At 49.1% G+C, this 18,779-nt stretch overlaps 1 protein-coding gene across 1 annotated transcript; it reads left to right on the forward strand.

Moving 5' to 3' along the window:
* The first annotated feature begins 410 nt into the window (after window positions 1-410).
* On the forward strand, window positions 411-18,304 carry DHX33 (DEAH-box helicase 33). Its single transcript, XM_031467866.2, has 12 exons — window positions 411-1,010; window positions 3,396-3,556; window positions 4,202-4,429; window positions 4,574-4,744; window positions 6,654-6,839; window positions 7,540-7,651; window positions 8,748-8,907; window positions 9,079-9,167; window positions 10,643-10,770; window positions 11,139-11,342; window positions 12,750-12,836; window positions 15,467-18,304. The coding sequence occupies exons 1-12, from the start codon at window positions 728-730 to the stop codon at window positions 15,773-15,775; spliced, it is 2,118 nt and encodes a 705-aa protein (XP_031323726.1). The 5' UTR covers window positions 411-727; the 3' UTR covers window positions 15,776-18,304.
* The last annotated feature ends 475 nt before the right edge of the window (window positions 18,305-18,779 follow it).

Below are 18,779 nucleotides of genomic sequence, written 5' to 3' on the forward strand. Positions count from 1 at the left end.
AGGAAGGGTAAAAGACAACTTTAGTTTCATTAGACTCCCTCTTTCCCTGCTTGTATTACAGGAGCAGAGCACGTCCATCGGGATAGTCACTTTCTTAGAAGAATGTATGATTGTCATTGAATATGTCATATCTCTTCTGTAACACAGGATGATCACCAGGATCATTTTCAATAATCGGATTCTGTGACATCTGAATGACTACGTAATCTCAGAGGCTCAGTTTCTTCATCTGTAAGTTGGGGGTGATATCAGTATCTACTACCCAACATCAGTTGTTTAGAAGATTAAATCATGCAAATTATTGTGTGTTCTTCATTAATTTTACAAAATTACTTTTCTTGAAGAGCTAATATTATTGCGGACAGTGAAGGGGAAACGCGTGTTTACTGAAAAGCAATAGTGTTAGCAGGAGACCGTGGTGGTTTTCCAAAGTTAAGGACCCACGGAACCGTACACCCTGCCTTTCCTTGTTGTCGCTCGGGGCCTTTTTCCCATGGTACCTCGGGCCTGCTCCCCCCGCCCTCAGGAAGTGAAAGCCTGCCCACGCTCCCAGTGCATGCTGGGAGATGGAGTCTCCTTCCTCAAGGCTGCTGGTGACCGTGAGGTCTGCGGGGTCGCTGGGAGCCGCCAGCACGTGGCGGGGAGAGGCGGCGCGCGCTAGCTGTCGGCTCCCGAGAGCGGCAGGAGCTGCCCGCCCTTGCGCCTCCCGTCGCGGTGCCCTCCCGACATGCCTGAGGAGGCGGGCTTCCCGCCGGCCAAGAGATTCCGGCCGGGCTCCGGGCCTCCGAGCCGCGCCGGGTCCTGCCCTCCCGGGCGGCGAGTGGTTATGCTGCTGACCCCGGGCGGCGGCGGCGGCGGCGGAGGCCGGAGGCAGGAGCCGCCCCTGGTCCCGCCCGCGTCCAGCCCCTACTCTGAGGCCGTGGAGCGGCAGCGCCGGAGTCTGCCCATCTTTCAGGCGCGGGGGCAGCTGTTGGCCCAGCTCCGAAACCTGGACAGCGCCGTCCTCATCGGTGAGTGGCCGCGCCGGAGGGTGCTTCCTTGCTCCCCGTTCGGGCTCTGCGAGAACAGCTTTTCCTAGGCGTCTCTCACCGTATTTCATTCATTTCTACAACAAACCTGACCTTCTCTGTGCGGGGCCAGGAGAGAGGGTTCAAAGGAGTCGGACAGCCTCGTTCTCGAGGTGCTCACAGCCAGTGCGAGTGACCCACGCGTGAAGCAAAGACTCACCTTCCGTGTGGAAGGGTAGAGGGGCGCAGCGGGGACTTTGGGAACTTTGAAGAGTGGTTCTGAGCCAATCGGTGAGGGGCGGCGGGGGAGGTGGTCCCCGGAAGGCGTTCAACAGAGCCTCGAGAGAGCCTGCCCTGTAAGAAACCAAGTGGAGGCGAGAAACAGTTCTGTTTCTGGTGCACGAATTAAGAGGCAGAGTTGAGGACCGGGGACTGATTACAAGCGGCTTTGATCCCCAACGTTTAAGTAAGAGGAGTTCCTGAAGGACCCAAAGGATGAGCCTCCAAGAAGGGAAGGAGACTCAGGAGAGCCGACAGCCTAAGGAATAGAGCTGTAAGAAGGGAGTGAACAGATGCAACAGTGAAGAGGTCCAGTAAATGCGGACCCAAAAATGCCCACTGGTTGGATGCGAGGTATTGACTGTGGATCCCGTTGAGCTCTGTTTCAGCAGAGCCGTGGGAGCAGAAGCTGATTTGGCATTGGGCAGAGGAGTATGCAGGAGGGGAGGGCATGAAGGCAGTGGGAGCAGACTTCTGTTTTGAGAAAAAAGGAGTGGGGACGGAGAGAAATCTGCACGTATTCACAGGTTGAAGGGAATAACTCAGTGGGGGAGGCTGAAATTGGAAAGCTGGCACTAACAGAGGCTGAGAGCGTGGGGAAGAGGGGTACTTGGGAACAAGGGCTCGATGCAGAGCTGGCCTGGAACAGGAGGATGGATATCCAGGAGGCTGGGGGCTGGAGAAAGGAAGTGAGAATAAGGGTGACTGCAGAAAAGCTTGGAGGGGAGAGGGAGGGAGATCACATTTGAGGACTTCACTTTTTCGAGGAAACAGGTACAGGAGCTCTGCTGAGAATGGGAGTTGCAGGGCCCTTGGGGAGGAGAGGGACAGAGGAAGGGCTGGAAAAGCAAGAACAAAGACCGACAGTTGTGCTGGTGCACAGGTGCATTTGGCCCCACTGCGAACTCAGGTATTCGTTGGCGCAGTTGGATTATTTTACTATAGCAATGCTCAGTTTCTTGGTATAGGAGCAAAAAAGATGGACCGGGAGACACTGATCCAAGTTGGGGTTTTGCCTGGAGGACTCAGCAGGAGGAGTGTAGAATGATCAAATGATTCTTGTCTGGGTCAGGAAGGATGAGCAGTCAGAGGGAAGAATATGGAAGAACCGTGGGTCTGCGGGGCTCTGTGAGGTCAGGGAGGGGTGGTGGGAGCCACGGAGGGGAGGGACGCACGGGTCTGCCAAATTCTTTGCTCTGATTGGGCACTGGGAAAGGAATGCCTGCTGTATGCAGATGCTCAAGTACAAGGAGGAGACAGGCAGGCCTCTGCCCTCCAGGGGCTTCTGATACTGGAGAGGGACAGAAACATTTAAATGCTTCCACATAGTGTAGGGTGATCAGTGTTGGAAGAGAGATGAACAAGGCACTGAAGAACACAGGAGGCCAGTGCAGCCCCTGGGGAGAGAGTTTGAGATCTAACTCATCTTGTTGAGTTTGTCAGGCAGACAGCATGGGAGCAGGTGTTTCATAATAGTGCAGACAGAGGCAGAGGGTGTGAAAGAAGGTGGCGGGCTGGGGAACGTGAGGAGTTAGGCATGGCTGCAGTGTAGGGGTAGACATCTTCTCACGTCATTACATAGACGTCTCATTTATTCCTTTGAAAAGTATGACGGGGGGTTGGTATAGCTCAGTGGTAGAACACGTGCTTAGTATGCACGACATCCTGGGTTCAATGCCCAGTACCTCCATTAAAAAAACAGGATGATATTTTCATGTCACAGTTGTATTTCATCGTATGCTTTTACTGTACCCATTACTATTGCTGACCGTTTACATCTTTTCCAATTTCTGGCTGTCATGAGCAATGACTAAAACGTCTTTGCAGCTTCATCTTTATACACATCTTTACTTCTTTAGACACAAGTCCTGTAAGTGGAGTTGTGGGTCAAAGGGTATAAACATTTTAAAGATTTTTCCTGATGTAATTTGGCCTTCCAAGAAACAATTGCAGTTAGCACTCCACTAACAGTACACTTGGGTGCCCGTTTTCCAGTGGCTTTATCAGATCAGTGTATTTTTTTTAATCTTTTCCTTCTAACTTTGATCTGGATTGTTTGGTGAAATTTGTTTCTGTTTTGCATTTAAGTGAGACTTTTTTCTTTCCTAGGGGAGACTGGCTCTGGGAAGACCACGCAGATCCCTCAGTACCTGTACGAAGGAGGAATTGGCCGCCAGGCCGTCATTGCTGTGACCCAGCCTCGTCGAGTGGCGGCCATCTCCCTGGCGACCAGAGTCTCAGATGAGAAGAGAACTGAACTCGGGAAGCTGGTACCTAATTTCCTTCTTCACTGACTCCCTTTCTTGGCTCCTTTCCCCTCACCCCCTGCTCCCTGACTCTTATTTTTCTGAACAAGACTTCTTATACATAGCAAGCTTCTTCCTGGCCACACTGTTTTGGCCTTTACCAGTTCCTCAGAGATCAGAGGTCCCACAGGCTGTCAGTCCCATTTGCTTTGCTTTCAAAATCTGTTGGCAAGTCAGATAAATTAATTGTTTTCCTTGAGCACTTTCAAGGCTTCATTAACATCTGCTAAATCTCTTATCTACATATCCCTCTAAAAACTCGTAAGCATTTTTCTAGCCTATACGTGGGTATTGAGAGTGAGTCCCAGAACTTGTAAGTCAGATTTATTTGTGTTTGTGTGTGAGTTTACGCATTTGACTTAAAAAAATGTCTTGGATATCCTTTCATGTGTGTACATAGCTTCACTTGAAACTGTGAAGCAGCAGGTGGGAGGAGGTTAGTTTTAAATTCTCTGTAGTGCTAATCTTCAGTGCAGTGCAGGGGTGTGTCCTTTGTCCCAGGGAGCGGGGCAGAGCAGGTGTTGGTCCCTATCACCCAGGCAGCATAGGGCAGGGACCCTGAGTGCACGACACGTGTTTGACGAGTGAATAAGTTGTGTCTCCACGCAGGTTGGCTACACTGTGCGCTTTGACGACGTCACCTCGGACAACACCAAGATCAAGTTCCTGACAGACGGCATGCTTCTGCGTGAGGCCATCTCTGACTCCCTGCTTCGGAAGTACAGCTGCATCATCTTGGATGAAGCCCACGAACGGACCATTCACACGGACGTGCTCTTTGGGGTGGTGAAGACAGCGCAGAGGAGGCGGAGGGAGCTGGGGAAGCTGCCTCTCAAAGTAGGTGCAGCCCGTTCTGCTGCGGGACCGGGGAGATGGGGGAGGTGGGCGTTGCCCGGGCCTCCTGGTTGCGGGTAGGGATGGAGGTGCACAGAAAGGCTGCCGGTGTTGGTTTCCCATCCTCCTCTCCCATCTGGCCTGCAGGTGATTGTGATGTCAGCCACGATGGACGTGGACCTGTTCTCTCAGTATTTCAACGGAGCCCCCGTCCTCTACCTGGAGGGTCGGCAGCACCCCATCCAGATTTTTTACACCAAACAGCCGCAGCACGATTACCTGCACGCTGCCCTCGTCTCGGTCTTCCAGATCCACCAGGTATGCGGTGGGGTGAGGATGCCCAGAGAGGTCGGTTTGACCTTGAGCGTTCAGCCTTGCAAAGGAAAGCTGCCGAAGGAAACCACTCTGGGAGCTGTGTCCTTAAGGTGAATAAGGAGTTCGTTTACCATGTCCACGTGTTTACTCTTTTTTTATGCTTTTTTTCCTCTAAAAAGAAAAATAGTTCAACCCTGACCAGCAGCTTTCTTCAGCTGAGCCAGAAAACATCCACAGGGTAGAGCAGTGGCTGGCGAGCACTTTTTGATCAGAACCCGCAGTAAGAAGCACATTCTATTTTGCAACCCAAGACACAACACGTAGGGCTGAAATAAGTCTTCGGAAACAGTGCCCCCCTCACTACATGTGATGTCCTCTGGTATTTTCTCTCATTAAAAAAAAATAGTTAGTATATTAACCAATAATGGGTTGCAATTTAGAGTTTTCTTTTGAAAAAAAAAAACTATATTAGGGAAATATTTCAAAATTTTTTTCATTTTATTAAATATCGACTTAAATTTTCAAGTGATTAAATCACCTTTTTTTTTAAAAAAAAAAAGGGAAGGGATTAATGTGTATAGAATTCACTGTTCTTACCTGCCCATTAACTTTCTGAAAAAAATCTAGGAGCCCGCTTTTTAAAGCTAATTTTTGTTTTAAGCTAATCGATACATGCATACATAGTTTAAAGTTTGAAAAGTCAAGCTAAATTTAAAAAGCTCATTAAAAAAAACAGCAGTCGGAGAGGGAAGGTGTAGCTCAGTGGTAGAGGGCATGCTTAGCATGCAGCAGGTCCTGGGTTCAGTCCCCAGTACCGACTCTAAAAAAACCTAATTACCTCCTCCCCCTGCAAAAAAAATTAGAAATGGGTTGAAACTTCTGATCTCTCCTCTTCTCCCATTGTCTCTGTCTTTCTGGCCTTATGCCTTCACTGTCATTTTGATAGTATTTGCAGAAGATCAGTCTGCCTTGTTTCGCTACTAAAAGCAAACTTGAGATGAGGATTTGTCATGCATGACACCTGCGGGGCCCTCAGGTGACATGGTGGCTTTGATGAGTCCTCTCATTGATGAAACGTTGATGTTTTAGAGGTTATCCTGTCTGTGTGTGTGCACCTCTGAACACTTGTCCTGTTGATTCCGGGCTGAAAGAGTATATGCGCGCATGCGTGGATGTCTAACGACACGTATTTACGTGTAGACATTTTATATATATGTGTGTAATGTGTATATACTTCCACATGTGCACACGTATAATTACTACTATCAAATGTGTTTCAGTTATTTTGCCACTCAAGCACTTTACAGATTAATGTATCTGCACAGCCCTCAAAGAAAGACCGGGTCACTGGGTGTGCAGTTAACACTTGGATGTTCCTCCCTTCTCGAGGTGAGGAACCCAGTTCAGCCTGGGATCTCAGGCATCCGTCCGAGAACAGGGCGCTTTCATAGTTTACAAAAGTGCGTTTGCCGGCCTCGGTCAGTAAGGGCTCCTTTCCCAGCACAACTGCTCCTGGCCTTTCTGTGGATCAGGATTTCCCCAAGTTGTTGTCTCTTTTGTCAGCTTCATCTTTCAAGATGATTCTGAAAGAAAGAAAGTAAGCCTTACGCAGATTTTACTGGCTTGCCTGATTACGCTTGTCATGACATTGTTCATGTTGCAAAAGCAGTCTGGTGATTTTCCTTCAAAATATCCTTAATTAGGTTCTAAACATCGCTGGCTAACCTGCATCAGTTGCAGCTGTGCGTTACTGGGGAGGGTTTTCTCCCAGGGGAGACACCCATGTTAAGGCTCCTGTACGACCCCAGCATTAAGGAAAATAACTGGGAAACTTCATCAGTGACCATTGTCTTGTTCTATGCAACCTGCACTTCTGTCAAGGCCTAGTCATCCTGCTCTGCCCTTCTGGTAGGAAGCCCCCTCCTCTCAGGACATCCTGGTGTTCCTCACCGGTCAGGAGGAGATCGAAGCAATGAGCAAGACCTGCCGGGACATCGCCAAGCACCTCCCAGATGGCTGCCCCTCCATGCTGGTCCTTCCACTCTATGCCTCCCTGCCCTATGCCCAGCAGCTCCGTGTCTTCCAGGAGGCCCCAAAGGTGAGTACACCCCCTCTCCTGCCCAGCCCCACCCCTGGGTACCAGACGGACCCCATGTGTGGGGTCTGTGCTCCTGTCAGCAGGCCCCAGATAAGGCATATTCATCTATGAGCAGAAAAGATGCAGGCATATAATGTGGGGCTGCAGCTACAGCTTTCCTGGGGTTGGAACAGGGAAACAGTTGTCAGGGTTGAGAGAGAGGCAGAGGCAGAAGCCAGAAGCTAAATGAGTGACTCTTCCAAGGTCCACCGTAAACAAGTGATTTGTCCACAGTACCCGTGCTGTGCCAGGCACGGTGCTCATGCTTTGCAGCCACTCTGGCATCCTCTCAAGAACCACAAGGTAGGTCACAGCCCCAGTTCATAAACCCCGAGGCCCCGAGGGGTGAAGTAACAGTTGCCCAAGGGACACAGCAGGTAACTGGCAGGGCCAGGGTTCCAACCCGTGTCCACCGGCTTCTGAATCGTGTGCCCGTTCCGCTCCATCTCATCACCTCCAAGTAAGCTTTTAACACTGGACCTTCTCCCCTCCCTCCGCCCAGTTTAGTGACCAGCCATCGATATTAATAACCGTCGTTCGTAACAAAGTCACCTTTTATTGATCGTGAGTGAATTGTGGCAGTCAGTGGTGAGGAATATATTTTAAAGCTTCTGAATCATTTGTGTGTCATACGGCTTTTTGGTTTTCTTCCTCCTTTTAGGGCTATCGCAAAGTGATCATTTCAACCAACATCGCTGAAACCTCCATAACCATTACAGGAATAAAATATGTAGTTGACACGGGCATGGTTAAAGCAAAGAAGTATAACCCTGGTGAGAATCTGTAGCTCCCCGACGTCTCTTCCTTGTGCAGTGAGCCACCTGTAGTCCCACAGTTTCCCCAAAATGAGCAGTTCACTGCTGCCCCCAACTGCGATTTGGGTGGCCTGCCCCACACATGAGATAGCAGTCAGGTCCAGAGGGGCTCCTGAGGGTACAGGGGCAAGTTGGTGAGGCGAGTCCCCAGGTGTGGCAAACATGGAGCAGGAGGATCAGGGACCCCCCCGTTGGCAGGTGGGAGAGAATGATGGCTCTCGGGCCAGGGACAGCGGATACCCCATCGGAGGCTTCCTTGGAGATGGCGTCCAGCGCACCTGGTTCGAGCTGCAGGCTCCCAGGAAGGAAGCAGGCCCCTGGGCTGGGGTGAGGCACTAGCTGTTTCCTGAGCATGTGCGGTGGGCAGCTTGCTTGAAGTCATTTCTCTTCAGGTCTGTTTTCCACCTTGCTTTATTCCGTGGAGAATTTGAGGTAGCTGAAATCATGGCTCCCAAACCTTGAATTGAAACTCACTGCTGAGCATTCAGGGTGCTGACTTTCACGTGTGTATCTCATGGGGCCGGCCTGCCTGAAAGGGCTTGGTTCTCCAGCACCAGGCACGGAATACACCTTTATCAAGATTCGTCTCCTTCACTCCTGGGCACAACAGCATCACGTCATCTCTCTTTCATAATAGAGGGGAAGGAGGACGGCGCACAGGGGGCAGGAGGCATTTCATTTCCGAGTCATTGATTGCTGGGGGACCAGCTGTCCCGGTTGCTGGAAACTGTCTTGGTTTTGGTCCTGGGAGACCCCTCAGTCCTGGGTAATCTGGGGTGGTTGTTACCTGTGATCTAAGCCAGGGCCTCTGAAATCTGCTCTCCTGGCCCCTGCTCCGAGCACGAGGTTTCTCTGGTGCTTCAGTCACAGATTTCATACGGTGTTCACGGCAAGGCCTCACTTCACCATGGACCAGTTTGGCTTTACACTTTCCTGGACTTGTGTCCCAGAAAGGGTCCCTCGTGCCCTAAGGAATGCTTCTCACTGTCCACGTTGTAGAAACAGCTTGTCCGTGTGATGGGCGAAGCACTAACATGGGCCATTCTCCCCCCAGACAGTGGCCTGGAGGTGTTAGCTGTGCAGCGAGTGTCAAAGACCCAGGCCTGGCAGCGCACAGGACGGGCTGGCAGAGAGGACAGTGGTGTCTGTTACCGGCTCTACACAGAGGATGAGTTTGAGAAGTTTGAGAAGATGACCGTGCCAGAGATCCAAAGGTAGGCCCAAGGGGCTCCCACGCCCGCCATACGTTCCCGGGGCTCCTGTTCCCACCCGTGTCTTCCCAGGGCTGCTGTTTCCCCTAAGGCCCCTGGGAGTGGGGGCAGCTCTGCCCTACTGGCTGGAGTCGGGACGCCCACAGGAACCATCTGCATCTCCCACTCTTGCAGGTGTAACCTGGCGAGCGTGATGCTGCAGCTTCTCGCAATGCGAGTCCCAAACGTGCTCGCCTTTGACTTCATGTCCAAACCGTCTCCAGGTGAGTGGGGTCTTCAAGGCAGTGAACGGGCCTGAGTGGACCGGAATAGCCAGCAACTTGCCAGGAAAAGGTCTTCTGGCCGCCTCCTCGTGTGTGTCTGATGCACTGGATGGAGGCGCTCAGAATCACGAGAGGAGAGGTCTGTGCCCTCAGCTCCATCGTGGTGCAGAAGCAGCGGCTTTGTGAAGACATCCCGAACGGGTCCCGTGACCACAGAGCCAACACGGGGGGTGGAGGGGGCCCACGGGATACCACCAACTTAACGGAGTTGTACTGTTGCAGCAAAAGGACTGAAAAGATCGAGTTTCTTTGCTTTTGACTGGAACTTGGTCCCTGTCCTTCACTGATAATCTCTCCACAGAGGAAGAAAAAATAATTGAGATTCTTAACGGTGGTAGCTTGGCACTTGACATCTTCAATACACCCTCTTCCTTTTTCTCTTGTTTTCAAGTGGGGAAATGCAATTGGGTAAAAAAGTAGACAGTTGATGTGTGTCCTGGGCCCTCCCCTGTCTTCAGGTTCTTAGTTTCCCTCCCGGAAGCAACCACTGTGACCATCCCCCAGCGTCTTCTAGAAAAAAATCCATGCATATGCAAGTACATATCCTCACGTTTAAAACACAACTAGCAATGCACATTGTGCACCATTCTACATTTTTTTCCCCTTTTAATTGCTAAGTTCCTACATGTAAAGGAAGAACACACGCCAGGTAGCAATGAAGCCACACCTGGGTACCTGTTACTGGGCCCGCGAAGCCCTCCCACCTCACTGGCCTCCCTCCCCCTGCCTCGGAGGAACCACTTCCCTGGTTTTGCCTGTGATTCCCTCACTTTTCTTTGATGTTTTATTCCCTGCACGTGCATCCCTGAGCAAGGTATTGTTTTGGTTGGCATTTTTATATGTTGATATCCCAGTAACCTCTCTTCATTCGCTGTGTTTTGCAAGGTTTATGTTTGATGCATTTTCAGTGCTAAATACTGTTCCATTCTATGAATAAACCAAAAATGCCATTTATCCTTCTACTGATAGACATTTGCACATTGCTTTTTTCCCTTAATATATCTTACAGATCATTTCCTCTCTGTGTGTATATGTTTATTACCTGATTAGAAATGCATCTTTATTCTTTAATAGGTAATGCAGTTTCATGGTTCAAATTCAAAAAGAATAAAAGCAAATAGTAAACAGGGTCCTCTGAGGCAGCTGGTGTTTCCATCGTGTGTGTGATCTGGAGGTGCAGGTCCCTGTACGGTGTGCAAGTAGATTTGGGGGTGAACTTCTTAAGTGTAACTTTGCTGGGTTTTGGATTTATGTACATACCGCCCAATTGCAGGCTGTTATTTAAAAAGAGAATTGAACATGGAGACAGTGTGGGTGCGAGGTTTGATGCAGACGTATCAGAAGCTCCTGAAGTACTGAACTAGCTACAGCTTCTTCCTTTTTTAAATTTCTGGCTCCTTTTTATATCTCTTTAGATCACATTCAGGCGGCCATTGCCCAGCTGGAGCTGTTAGGTGCCCTTGAACACAAAGACAACCAGCTCACCCTGACTCCAATCGGAAGAAAGATGGCGGCATTCCCATTGGAACCCAAATTTGCCAAAGTAAATGATACCCTCCCCTCAGTCCCCTTTCTGCACATTGCAGGTTAGCCATCCCTGCTTCCAGAGGACTCCTCAACCCAGTGCTTCTAGATCCATCTTCCCTTTTTCTCTTAAATAATGATCAAGCCCTACTTTGTGTCTAACACTGACTTACATTCTGTGTGGGGTTCAGACTAGTCATGAGCCCTTTCTATGTGGAATTTGGAGTCACGAGGGGAAGGCAGTCATCTGTTTTACAACAAGTGAAATGACATAACACACATTGTCATGGTTTTAGAAACACCTGCCCCTTCACATCTTAGAGGGGAAGCAACAGAAGCAATACAGGGGAACGGCTTGGTGACACAGTTTTAAATTTTGACTTGCAGACCATCCTCCTGTCCCCCAAATTCCACTGCACGGAGGAGATACTGACCATCGTCTCCCTGCTGTCGGTGGACAGTGTTCTCTACAACCCCCCTTCCCGGCGGGATGAGGTGCAGGGTGTGCGGAAAAAGTTCACATCGAGCGAGGGCGATCACATCACCCTGCTCAACATCTACCGGACCTTCAAAAACCTGGGCGGAAATAAGGTAAGCCGTGTCTCCTTCCTCTTCCCAAATGGCACCTCCTTTCGGGCTGGTGTTTTAAGGGCATCTTCCCTTCTGGGCTGTGTCACCTGAAGAGCCACAAAAAGAATGCCGGCTGTCACTTCAGAGAAGTCTGAGCACAGGGAGGTTCCCAGGGAAGATGTCAGTGATTCCAGCCTCGCACTCTGCTTGTATTTGACTCGCACTTAACATGGGCAAGTTCGTTAAGTATTTGGTGATCCGATTTCTTAGCTTGAAAAGGATTTATTTCCCCACCTGCCCCTGACTTTCTTCACAGTAGCCTTTGCTTTCGTGATATTTCAGATGCATGGACCAAGATGGAAAATGGCAGTGTCTTTTTTTCTTTTATCAGTGAAATCAGTAATTGTACCATAGACTGCATGCTTCACTTTGTCTGTCTTAATGCAGTTATTTAAAAAAAAAGGAAATGATAATAATAGCCAGCACCAGGTTTAGTAGCGGTAAACATTTTGTTCTATTTGCCTCCGTTTATTTTTAAGGAAAGAAAATGCTGTGGACACGGCAAGAGCTCTGTGCTGCTCCCTGTGTAGTCCTTTCTCCCTTCTGTAACCACTGTCCTGAAGTGGGTGTGTCTGTGTCCCTGTGGGCCACAGGGCACACTCACTTCATATCCATGCACAGTGTGTGATGTGAATGCTTCCACCCTGCAGGGAACATCCAGCTGGGTCTCCTGTGCACAAGGGGGCGGGTTTCTCTGGGGCTGACACCCAGAAGTGGACCTGCTGGTCTTAGGGCAGCTGCATCCAGCTTTAACAGCGGGTGTGTGGCTCCCCAGAGCTGTCACCTCCCTCTGCAGACTCCCCAGAGTCATATACGAGAGTTCCGCTTCCTCCAGCCTCTCCAGCTCTCAGTCAAAATGACTTTCATTTTTGCCATGTTGATGGATGTGAGCTAGAATCTCAGTTATTTGAAACTGCACCTGCCACGATTCCTCAAGAGACTGAGAGTCTTTGCTTAAGCTTATTGTCATTTGTGGTTAATCTTCTGTGGGTTGTCTGTCTACATCCTTTGTCCACTTTCCTACTGGTTTATTGGTCATTTTCTTACTGATTTGTAGAAGGTTTTTGTTTGTTTGTTTGTTTGTTTTTAATGTATTCTGGAGGTAATCATCCTTCCCTGGTGAGGTGATGCAAATACCCGTCTGTAGCTTTTTTCATGGTAATTTAATAGAAGAAAATTTTAAGTTTTACTTTAGTTTAAATTTGTACTGTTTCCCGTTATGGTTCATGCTTTCTGATACAAAGATATTTTCCTATATTTATTTTTAGTGACTGAAGTTCTCCTCTGAATTTAACTGTGGTCTAAAAATTATGTATTTTTTGTCTATAGAAATGAGAGGACTGTGATATCTCTTTTTCTCCTCTTCAGAATTGGTGCAAAGAGAATTTTGTCAACAGCAAGAATATGATGCTAGTAGCTGAGGTCAGAGCACAGCTGAGGGACATCTGCTTAAAGGTATTTCCCCTCCTGGTGTCCTTTGGGAAACTAAGCATCACTTTTTTCTAGGTGAAAATTTTTAAATTGCTGGTGATTACAAAAAAACAAAACAAAACAGAACAAAAAACTCTCACTGTAGGAAAATTTAAAAATAAAAAAGAAAGTAAAAATTTCCCCAAATTCCACCTGTCACCATTTTGGTCTGTTTCCTTGTTGCCCTGTTTTTGATGCATTTTTTACATAGTTACATGGTATGTGTATTTCATATTTAGCTTTTATAAACTTTAAAAGCATTTTCCAATGTTGTTAGAATTTTTCCCAAGGTTTTTTTTTTAGTGGAAATATCTTTGTGATTTTTTCTTCAGATTATGAAAGCAGTGAGTAATTGTTACAAATCGATTCAGTGCAGAAAATAGTATTATAGTGCAAAAAGTGTAAAAGTCTCCCACAGTCCTGCCCCTCCAAACACACACAGCAGTGTGTAGATCCTTTTAGAATTTGTCCTGTGTATGTGTGTTTTTGTGTGTACACATATACATGGAGATATATATATATATATAATTTTCTTTTTAAAACAAATATGATGCACATTGGTTTTTGCAGCTTGCTTTTTCGCCCTTGGTATGCTTCTTGACTGCTCAGTGCGTCCAGGCTGTCTTTCGATGCCTGTATGTGTCAATCTCATTGTTTTTAGTGACTTCATAGCATTTCATTGTATTTGCTACATTTTATTTAGTCAAGCCCAGAATGGTGGTCATTTAGGCCACGCTGTAATGACCATCCTCCTGAATACATATTTGTGCTCTGGTGCACACAGCATGGACTTCTAGAGGAGGGATTTAGACTTTGACAGACATCGCCAGATCACCAGCCAGGAGGTTTTCGGTCAGCCCATGGCCCCTCTTAGAGCGAATGACGTTGTGAAGTCCTGGCCCGTAAGTGCTCAGGGGCTGTGTGGCGCTCCCCACTTGACCTCCGAGGTGGGCTGGTTTGTGGAAGTGTTCTGTGTTGGACACTGAGGGAGTGTCCACTTTTTGCTGCTGGGTACAGCTCTGTAGGACACTCTCTGTGGGGAAGGCATCTTCTGAGACAGCCCCCAGTGTGGACCATCTGCACACCCCTAGGGGACACCTGTACCCAGACCTGTGTCTGATCTGAATTATACACATTTTTCCAACCCCTCTTGTACTTGAACAGCTTTCCTGCCAGACCATCACCTCTCTTTATATGCCAGGCACGGGCCAAGGTTCTGGGGTTTTACAGGCATGCCTATAACTCACATCTTAAGGAACAATCTAGAGGGGAGATCTGACATATATATACACGAATGATTCATGAGAGGAGGCAATAATAATGATCAAAGTCACGATCATTTATGAAGCACTACTGTTTAAGGCCCCGTTCTAAACACTTTTCATGCGGTTCCCTTATTTGAAATCCTCATTTCTCCCTTGAGTTTGAGTTTGTTATTATTCCCATTTTATAAATGATGAAATGAGAGCCTAAGAAGTTTAGCTAATTTATCCCCAGTCACAGAGCCAGCGAGTGGCAGAGCTGGCACCCTGGCAGCCTGGCAGGAGAGACCATCTGTTAGCTGTAGGGCTCTGGGGCTTCCGGGAGGTGGTGACCATTCAGCCCCCTCTTGACAGATGAGGAGACAAAGAGGGTCTTCATCAGGCCAGGATCAGCTAATTGCAAAAACAAGCTCCATCGAGCCACCACATAGGGAAAAGGGGGAGAAGAGGTGTCTCTGGGAGCCTCTGGGCAGGAAGTAGTCTATCCCACAGGGATGGGAATAAGGCGCAGAAGAAGCCTTGGGAGCCAGGGTGGCTGTCTGTGGGCCACTGGTCCTCTCTCCGCTGCTCCCTGCTCCTGCGTCCTCTCCCTGCCCCCTGGGCACTGAGTGCCTGCTCTCCCCGCCTCTCCACTCAAGAGCTCCCAGGGGTTGCTCACATCCCCCACACCTCCAACCTCCCCCTCCCCCAGGGAGGAGCTGGCCAGGTAGCTGTCAGCCAAGGGTTCACCACCTGGCTGCTCAGCTGTGGCCTGGAGTCCCAGGGGATTGGACCCACTCAGCAAGGGGGCAGAGGAGGGAGACAGATGAGTGACACCCACTGCGGAGGTGAGGGGCGTCCAGTCTCCTCGGGGACCTGCGGGAAGACCCTCGGGGGCCGGTAGAGGGGAATCGAGGCGGGGTGCTCAGAGAACTCATTCCTGGCTTCACGGTTGGAAGTTTGCATCGTTTTGCCGGGAGCAGGAGAGACACGGAAGGGAAAGCTTTTGAGTGGAGGAAGGACGGCCGAGCTGTGTTTTAGGAAGATTAACTGGGCTGCGGGATGTGAGGGGAACCCGAGGGAGGGGACAGTGGCATAGAGTGAGAGGGAGGAGGTCCTCCCTTCCTGGGACACCGCCTAGATATTTGCACGAGGGGTGAGCTGCAGGGTCACCCAGCCTGTCTCGTTTGGCAGCTTCTGTGACTGCTGATTTCCCTGCTGGTCTCGGGCACTGAGACAGTGCCCAGGGTGCCAGCACCTGCCACGGGCCTTGCACGCGCTGCTGCACCGTAGGGCCCGTGGCTCCGGATGCTGCGGGGGCGGCGCGATGCTCACGTCGGGGGTCTGCTCGGCTCCCTCTCCCTCCCGCCACAGATGTCAATGCCCATCGTGTCGTCGCGAGGAGACACGGAGAGCGTCCGCCGCTGCCTGGCGCACAGCCTCTTCATGAGCACTGCCGAGCTGCAGCCAGACGGGTCCTACGCCACCACCGATACCCACCAGCCGGTGGCCATCCACCCCTCGTCCGTCCTCTTCCACTGCCGGCCGGCCTGTGTCGTGTACACCGAGCTGCTCCGCACCAACAAGTGCTACATGCGGGACCTGTGCGTGGTGGACGCCGAGTGGCTGTATGAGGCCGCCCCCGAGTTCTTCCGGAGGAAGCTGAGAACCGCCAGGAACTGAGCCGCCGCCGGGGCCGCGCGTGCCAGGAGCTGGGCCACCCGCCGCCCCTCGAGAGGCCTCGGTTTCCACGTGTGGACCGAGCCGGGAGCTGAAAGGGTTAAACTCCCCCGGACCTAACCTCCCAGACACATCCGTACCTTGGAAGCTTAAAAAACGATGCTTTCGGTTCTTGCCCCGTGACTTTGGGGGACTGAGTTAGCTTTTGAGCTTCAGTTTCCCCATCTGTCAAATGGGGGTGACAGTAACACAGGGTTGGGGGCACGCGGTTTAGAGCAAATGGAGGAAAGTACCCACAGCGGCGCCTGCCCACGACGAACCCGCGGTAGGGTGTGAGCCTCGGCGCTGGGCCGGGTTCCCGCTTTTCTGCATGATGTGAGTCGGGTCCAAGAAAATCCCCTGAGTTCTCCTGACCGAGGGGGACGGTCTGGAAGGGGCACCATCCGAGGACACAGAGCTGTTGACCTTGGATCTGTTTTAACGTCTGTTTGCATGAAGTTTTGTAACAGAAGACAGAAGAGACTGACTTCTGTGGACATTTCAGGAGGGAGGTGCTGTTTCCTACCTCATGGGCCACTGCCCTGCCGGACCTCACTCCCCAGGGTGTGGACCTTCCCGGGAAAGGAAGTGCTCACGCCCTAAACACCTGAACTAAGGAATGAATCGAGCTGCACTGTTTGCATTTTTCTATCCCCAGGGCCCTGGGGGTGGGGCAGACAAGTTCATCCCATCACCTTCTGGTGTTTCTATTCTTTCATCTTATTCATTTCCTGTGGCCTTTTTTCCTTAGGGACTTGAGGAAAGCCTGGCTTTTCTGTTTCTCCCCTCTCCAGCCCTCAGTTTGTCAGAGGAGACTAGTCTCCACAGTTTCTTCCTCTTCTCATATTTTGAGAAAAGAAAAGACACCGAAAGTCCTTCTTAGCTATTTAATTATGAAAAGCAAATCATCTTCCGCAGTGAATGCTTCACCCCAGAAAACACCCAGATTTAGCCCTTTAATTGTGCTTAATTGATCTAAACACACACATGCTGTATTTTGGTCACTACTTACAGGGTGAAACATGCAGCTTCATGAGCAGGGGCCCAAACGGCCCAGGAGTCTTCAAAGACAGTGAACAGTCTCACCTATCTCTGCTTGTGTGTTTCAAGTCTGTCTCGCACCAGCCTGGCCTTGAGCAGTCAGGCCTTTAGCCCCTGTTCAGAGCTGTCTGGGACTTGTGATTTATTTCTGTTAGAAATAGTTATGTTTAGGCCAAAGGGACTCGACAGATCCTATATACTCTACCTTAATTAAAGTCTTAAACTTTTCTTCTTACTGTTGCTGACTTTCTGAAAAGTTTTCAGAAAAAAATTTAAGTGTATTTTTCTCACTTATTTAATAGAGGTCCAGGATGTTTAGCCTGACTTAGTAAAATATTGGATTTTTAATTAAAAAAATTCACCATGCTGGTAAAAAATTGAGAGTAGGTAGATTTATTATATTCCTCAGCAAATTATGTAGAGTGTTCTCTGGGGCAAGTAAAATTTAGCTTGGAATAATCTGTGTCCAGCTTAAGTACCTGATCCATTTCTGAAAGTGTTTTTTTTTTCTGAGCAGATGGAAGGCGTAGATAGCATCTAAGTAAATATAAATAGCTTCTATGTTTCTGTACAGAAACAAGTCTATCACTGTAACGTTCTGGTAGAATTTTAAATACAGTAGTTTTTTATTGGGCTTTTTAAAAAGGTAACTTTTAACATAGCTGCTCAGGGATTAAATCAGATGGGAAAAGCCGATCTGACTCTGCATATTACTACAAAGAGATAAACGGTTGTTTATATGGAGCCGCAGGGGATAGATAAGTACACTTTAAACTTTCTTAAGAAAGTTAAATGTTTCACAATAATGTTGCGATCTAATCTTGAGCTACTCCCTTTCCATCTCTGATGCTGTGCCGCCTTTTTTCCCACCTATGGAATCTGAATCTGGGTGGATAACTAGCTCCCTTCAGCAGCTGCATGTAAACAGATGCACTCCAAGCAACCCCCTCATCCCAGATGTTTGACGTCTGTTTTGGTAATAGTGGAGTGTGAAACACTCAGGGCAGCGCAGACCCCACTACAGGGGGGAAGAACCACCAACACCCAGTTCTTGGTAAAAACCCTTAGTGTTGTGTCTCTGCTAGTTGTATAGAGATGCCAGAATAAAGACAAGTGTTTGCTGTGGGGAGAAAACTCATTATGTACTGTGATGCATAAATCCACTTAATCTAGCTATCAAAAACAGAACGGTGGCCAGGCGTCTAAGATTCCATTCCTTCTGCATATAAGGAAACTGCCCCTGTGGGGAAGCCAGAGTTTTCTTATATTTGATCAGAATGTTAAAACTTGAAGGAAAAAAAAACAAAAATCTAATTGGTTCAGGTTTATGTTGTACTTTGAGAGTCTGTTTTTGTTCAAACAGACATAGCTCTATTGAAGTATCAGCTCTTGCTTAGAATGCTCAGATTTGCACATGACTATCCAATCCATTAAAATGATTCTTGTACATGATGTGTGTGGTTTCCTTCTTGGGTCTCCTTTCCCTCATTCACAGAATGCTGTTTAGAATATACTAAGTATTAGCCTTTGCCACAGTTTCGGGAAGACTTACTTTCTTGGTACCTTATATAACTTGTTTCCTGGCAAGGTAGAAACAGGAGTTCTTAACCTAAATCTGACGTAAGCTGTGGCTTCTTGCCCCTAGAAAAATAATGTCCCTATCAGAACCTGGGTGTAAGATTGGGTGCAGAGCGGGAGGGTCGCAGGAATTAGCCAGGGATCTCACCATTAGGAACCCTGGGTTTGGTGGGGTTGAGGGTCAGCTGCCAGGGACACCAGCAAAGCAGGAGGTTTCTGCTGAGAAAATAATCAAGCGCAGGGGCCGGAGTCTCGGTGTTTCTAGGACGAGAGGGGGAAGTTGAGGAAGGCCTCTTTGGGGAGATGACCTCGGAGGCTGGTCTTTGGGAGTTGGGGGGCGGCAAGAGAG

This window comes from Camelus dromedarius, chromosome 16, assembly GCF_036321535.1.
Source record: "Camelus dromedarius isolate mCamDro1 chromosome 16, mCamDro1.pat, whole genome shotgun sequence".
Taxonomy (NCBI): Eukaryota; Metazoa; Chordata; class Mammalia; order Artiodactyla; family Camelidae; genus Camelus; species Camelus dromedarius.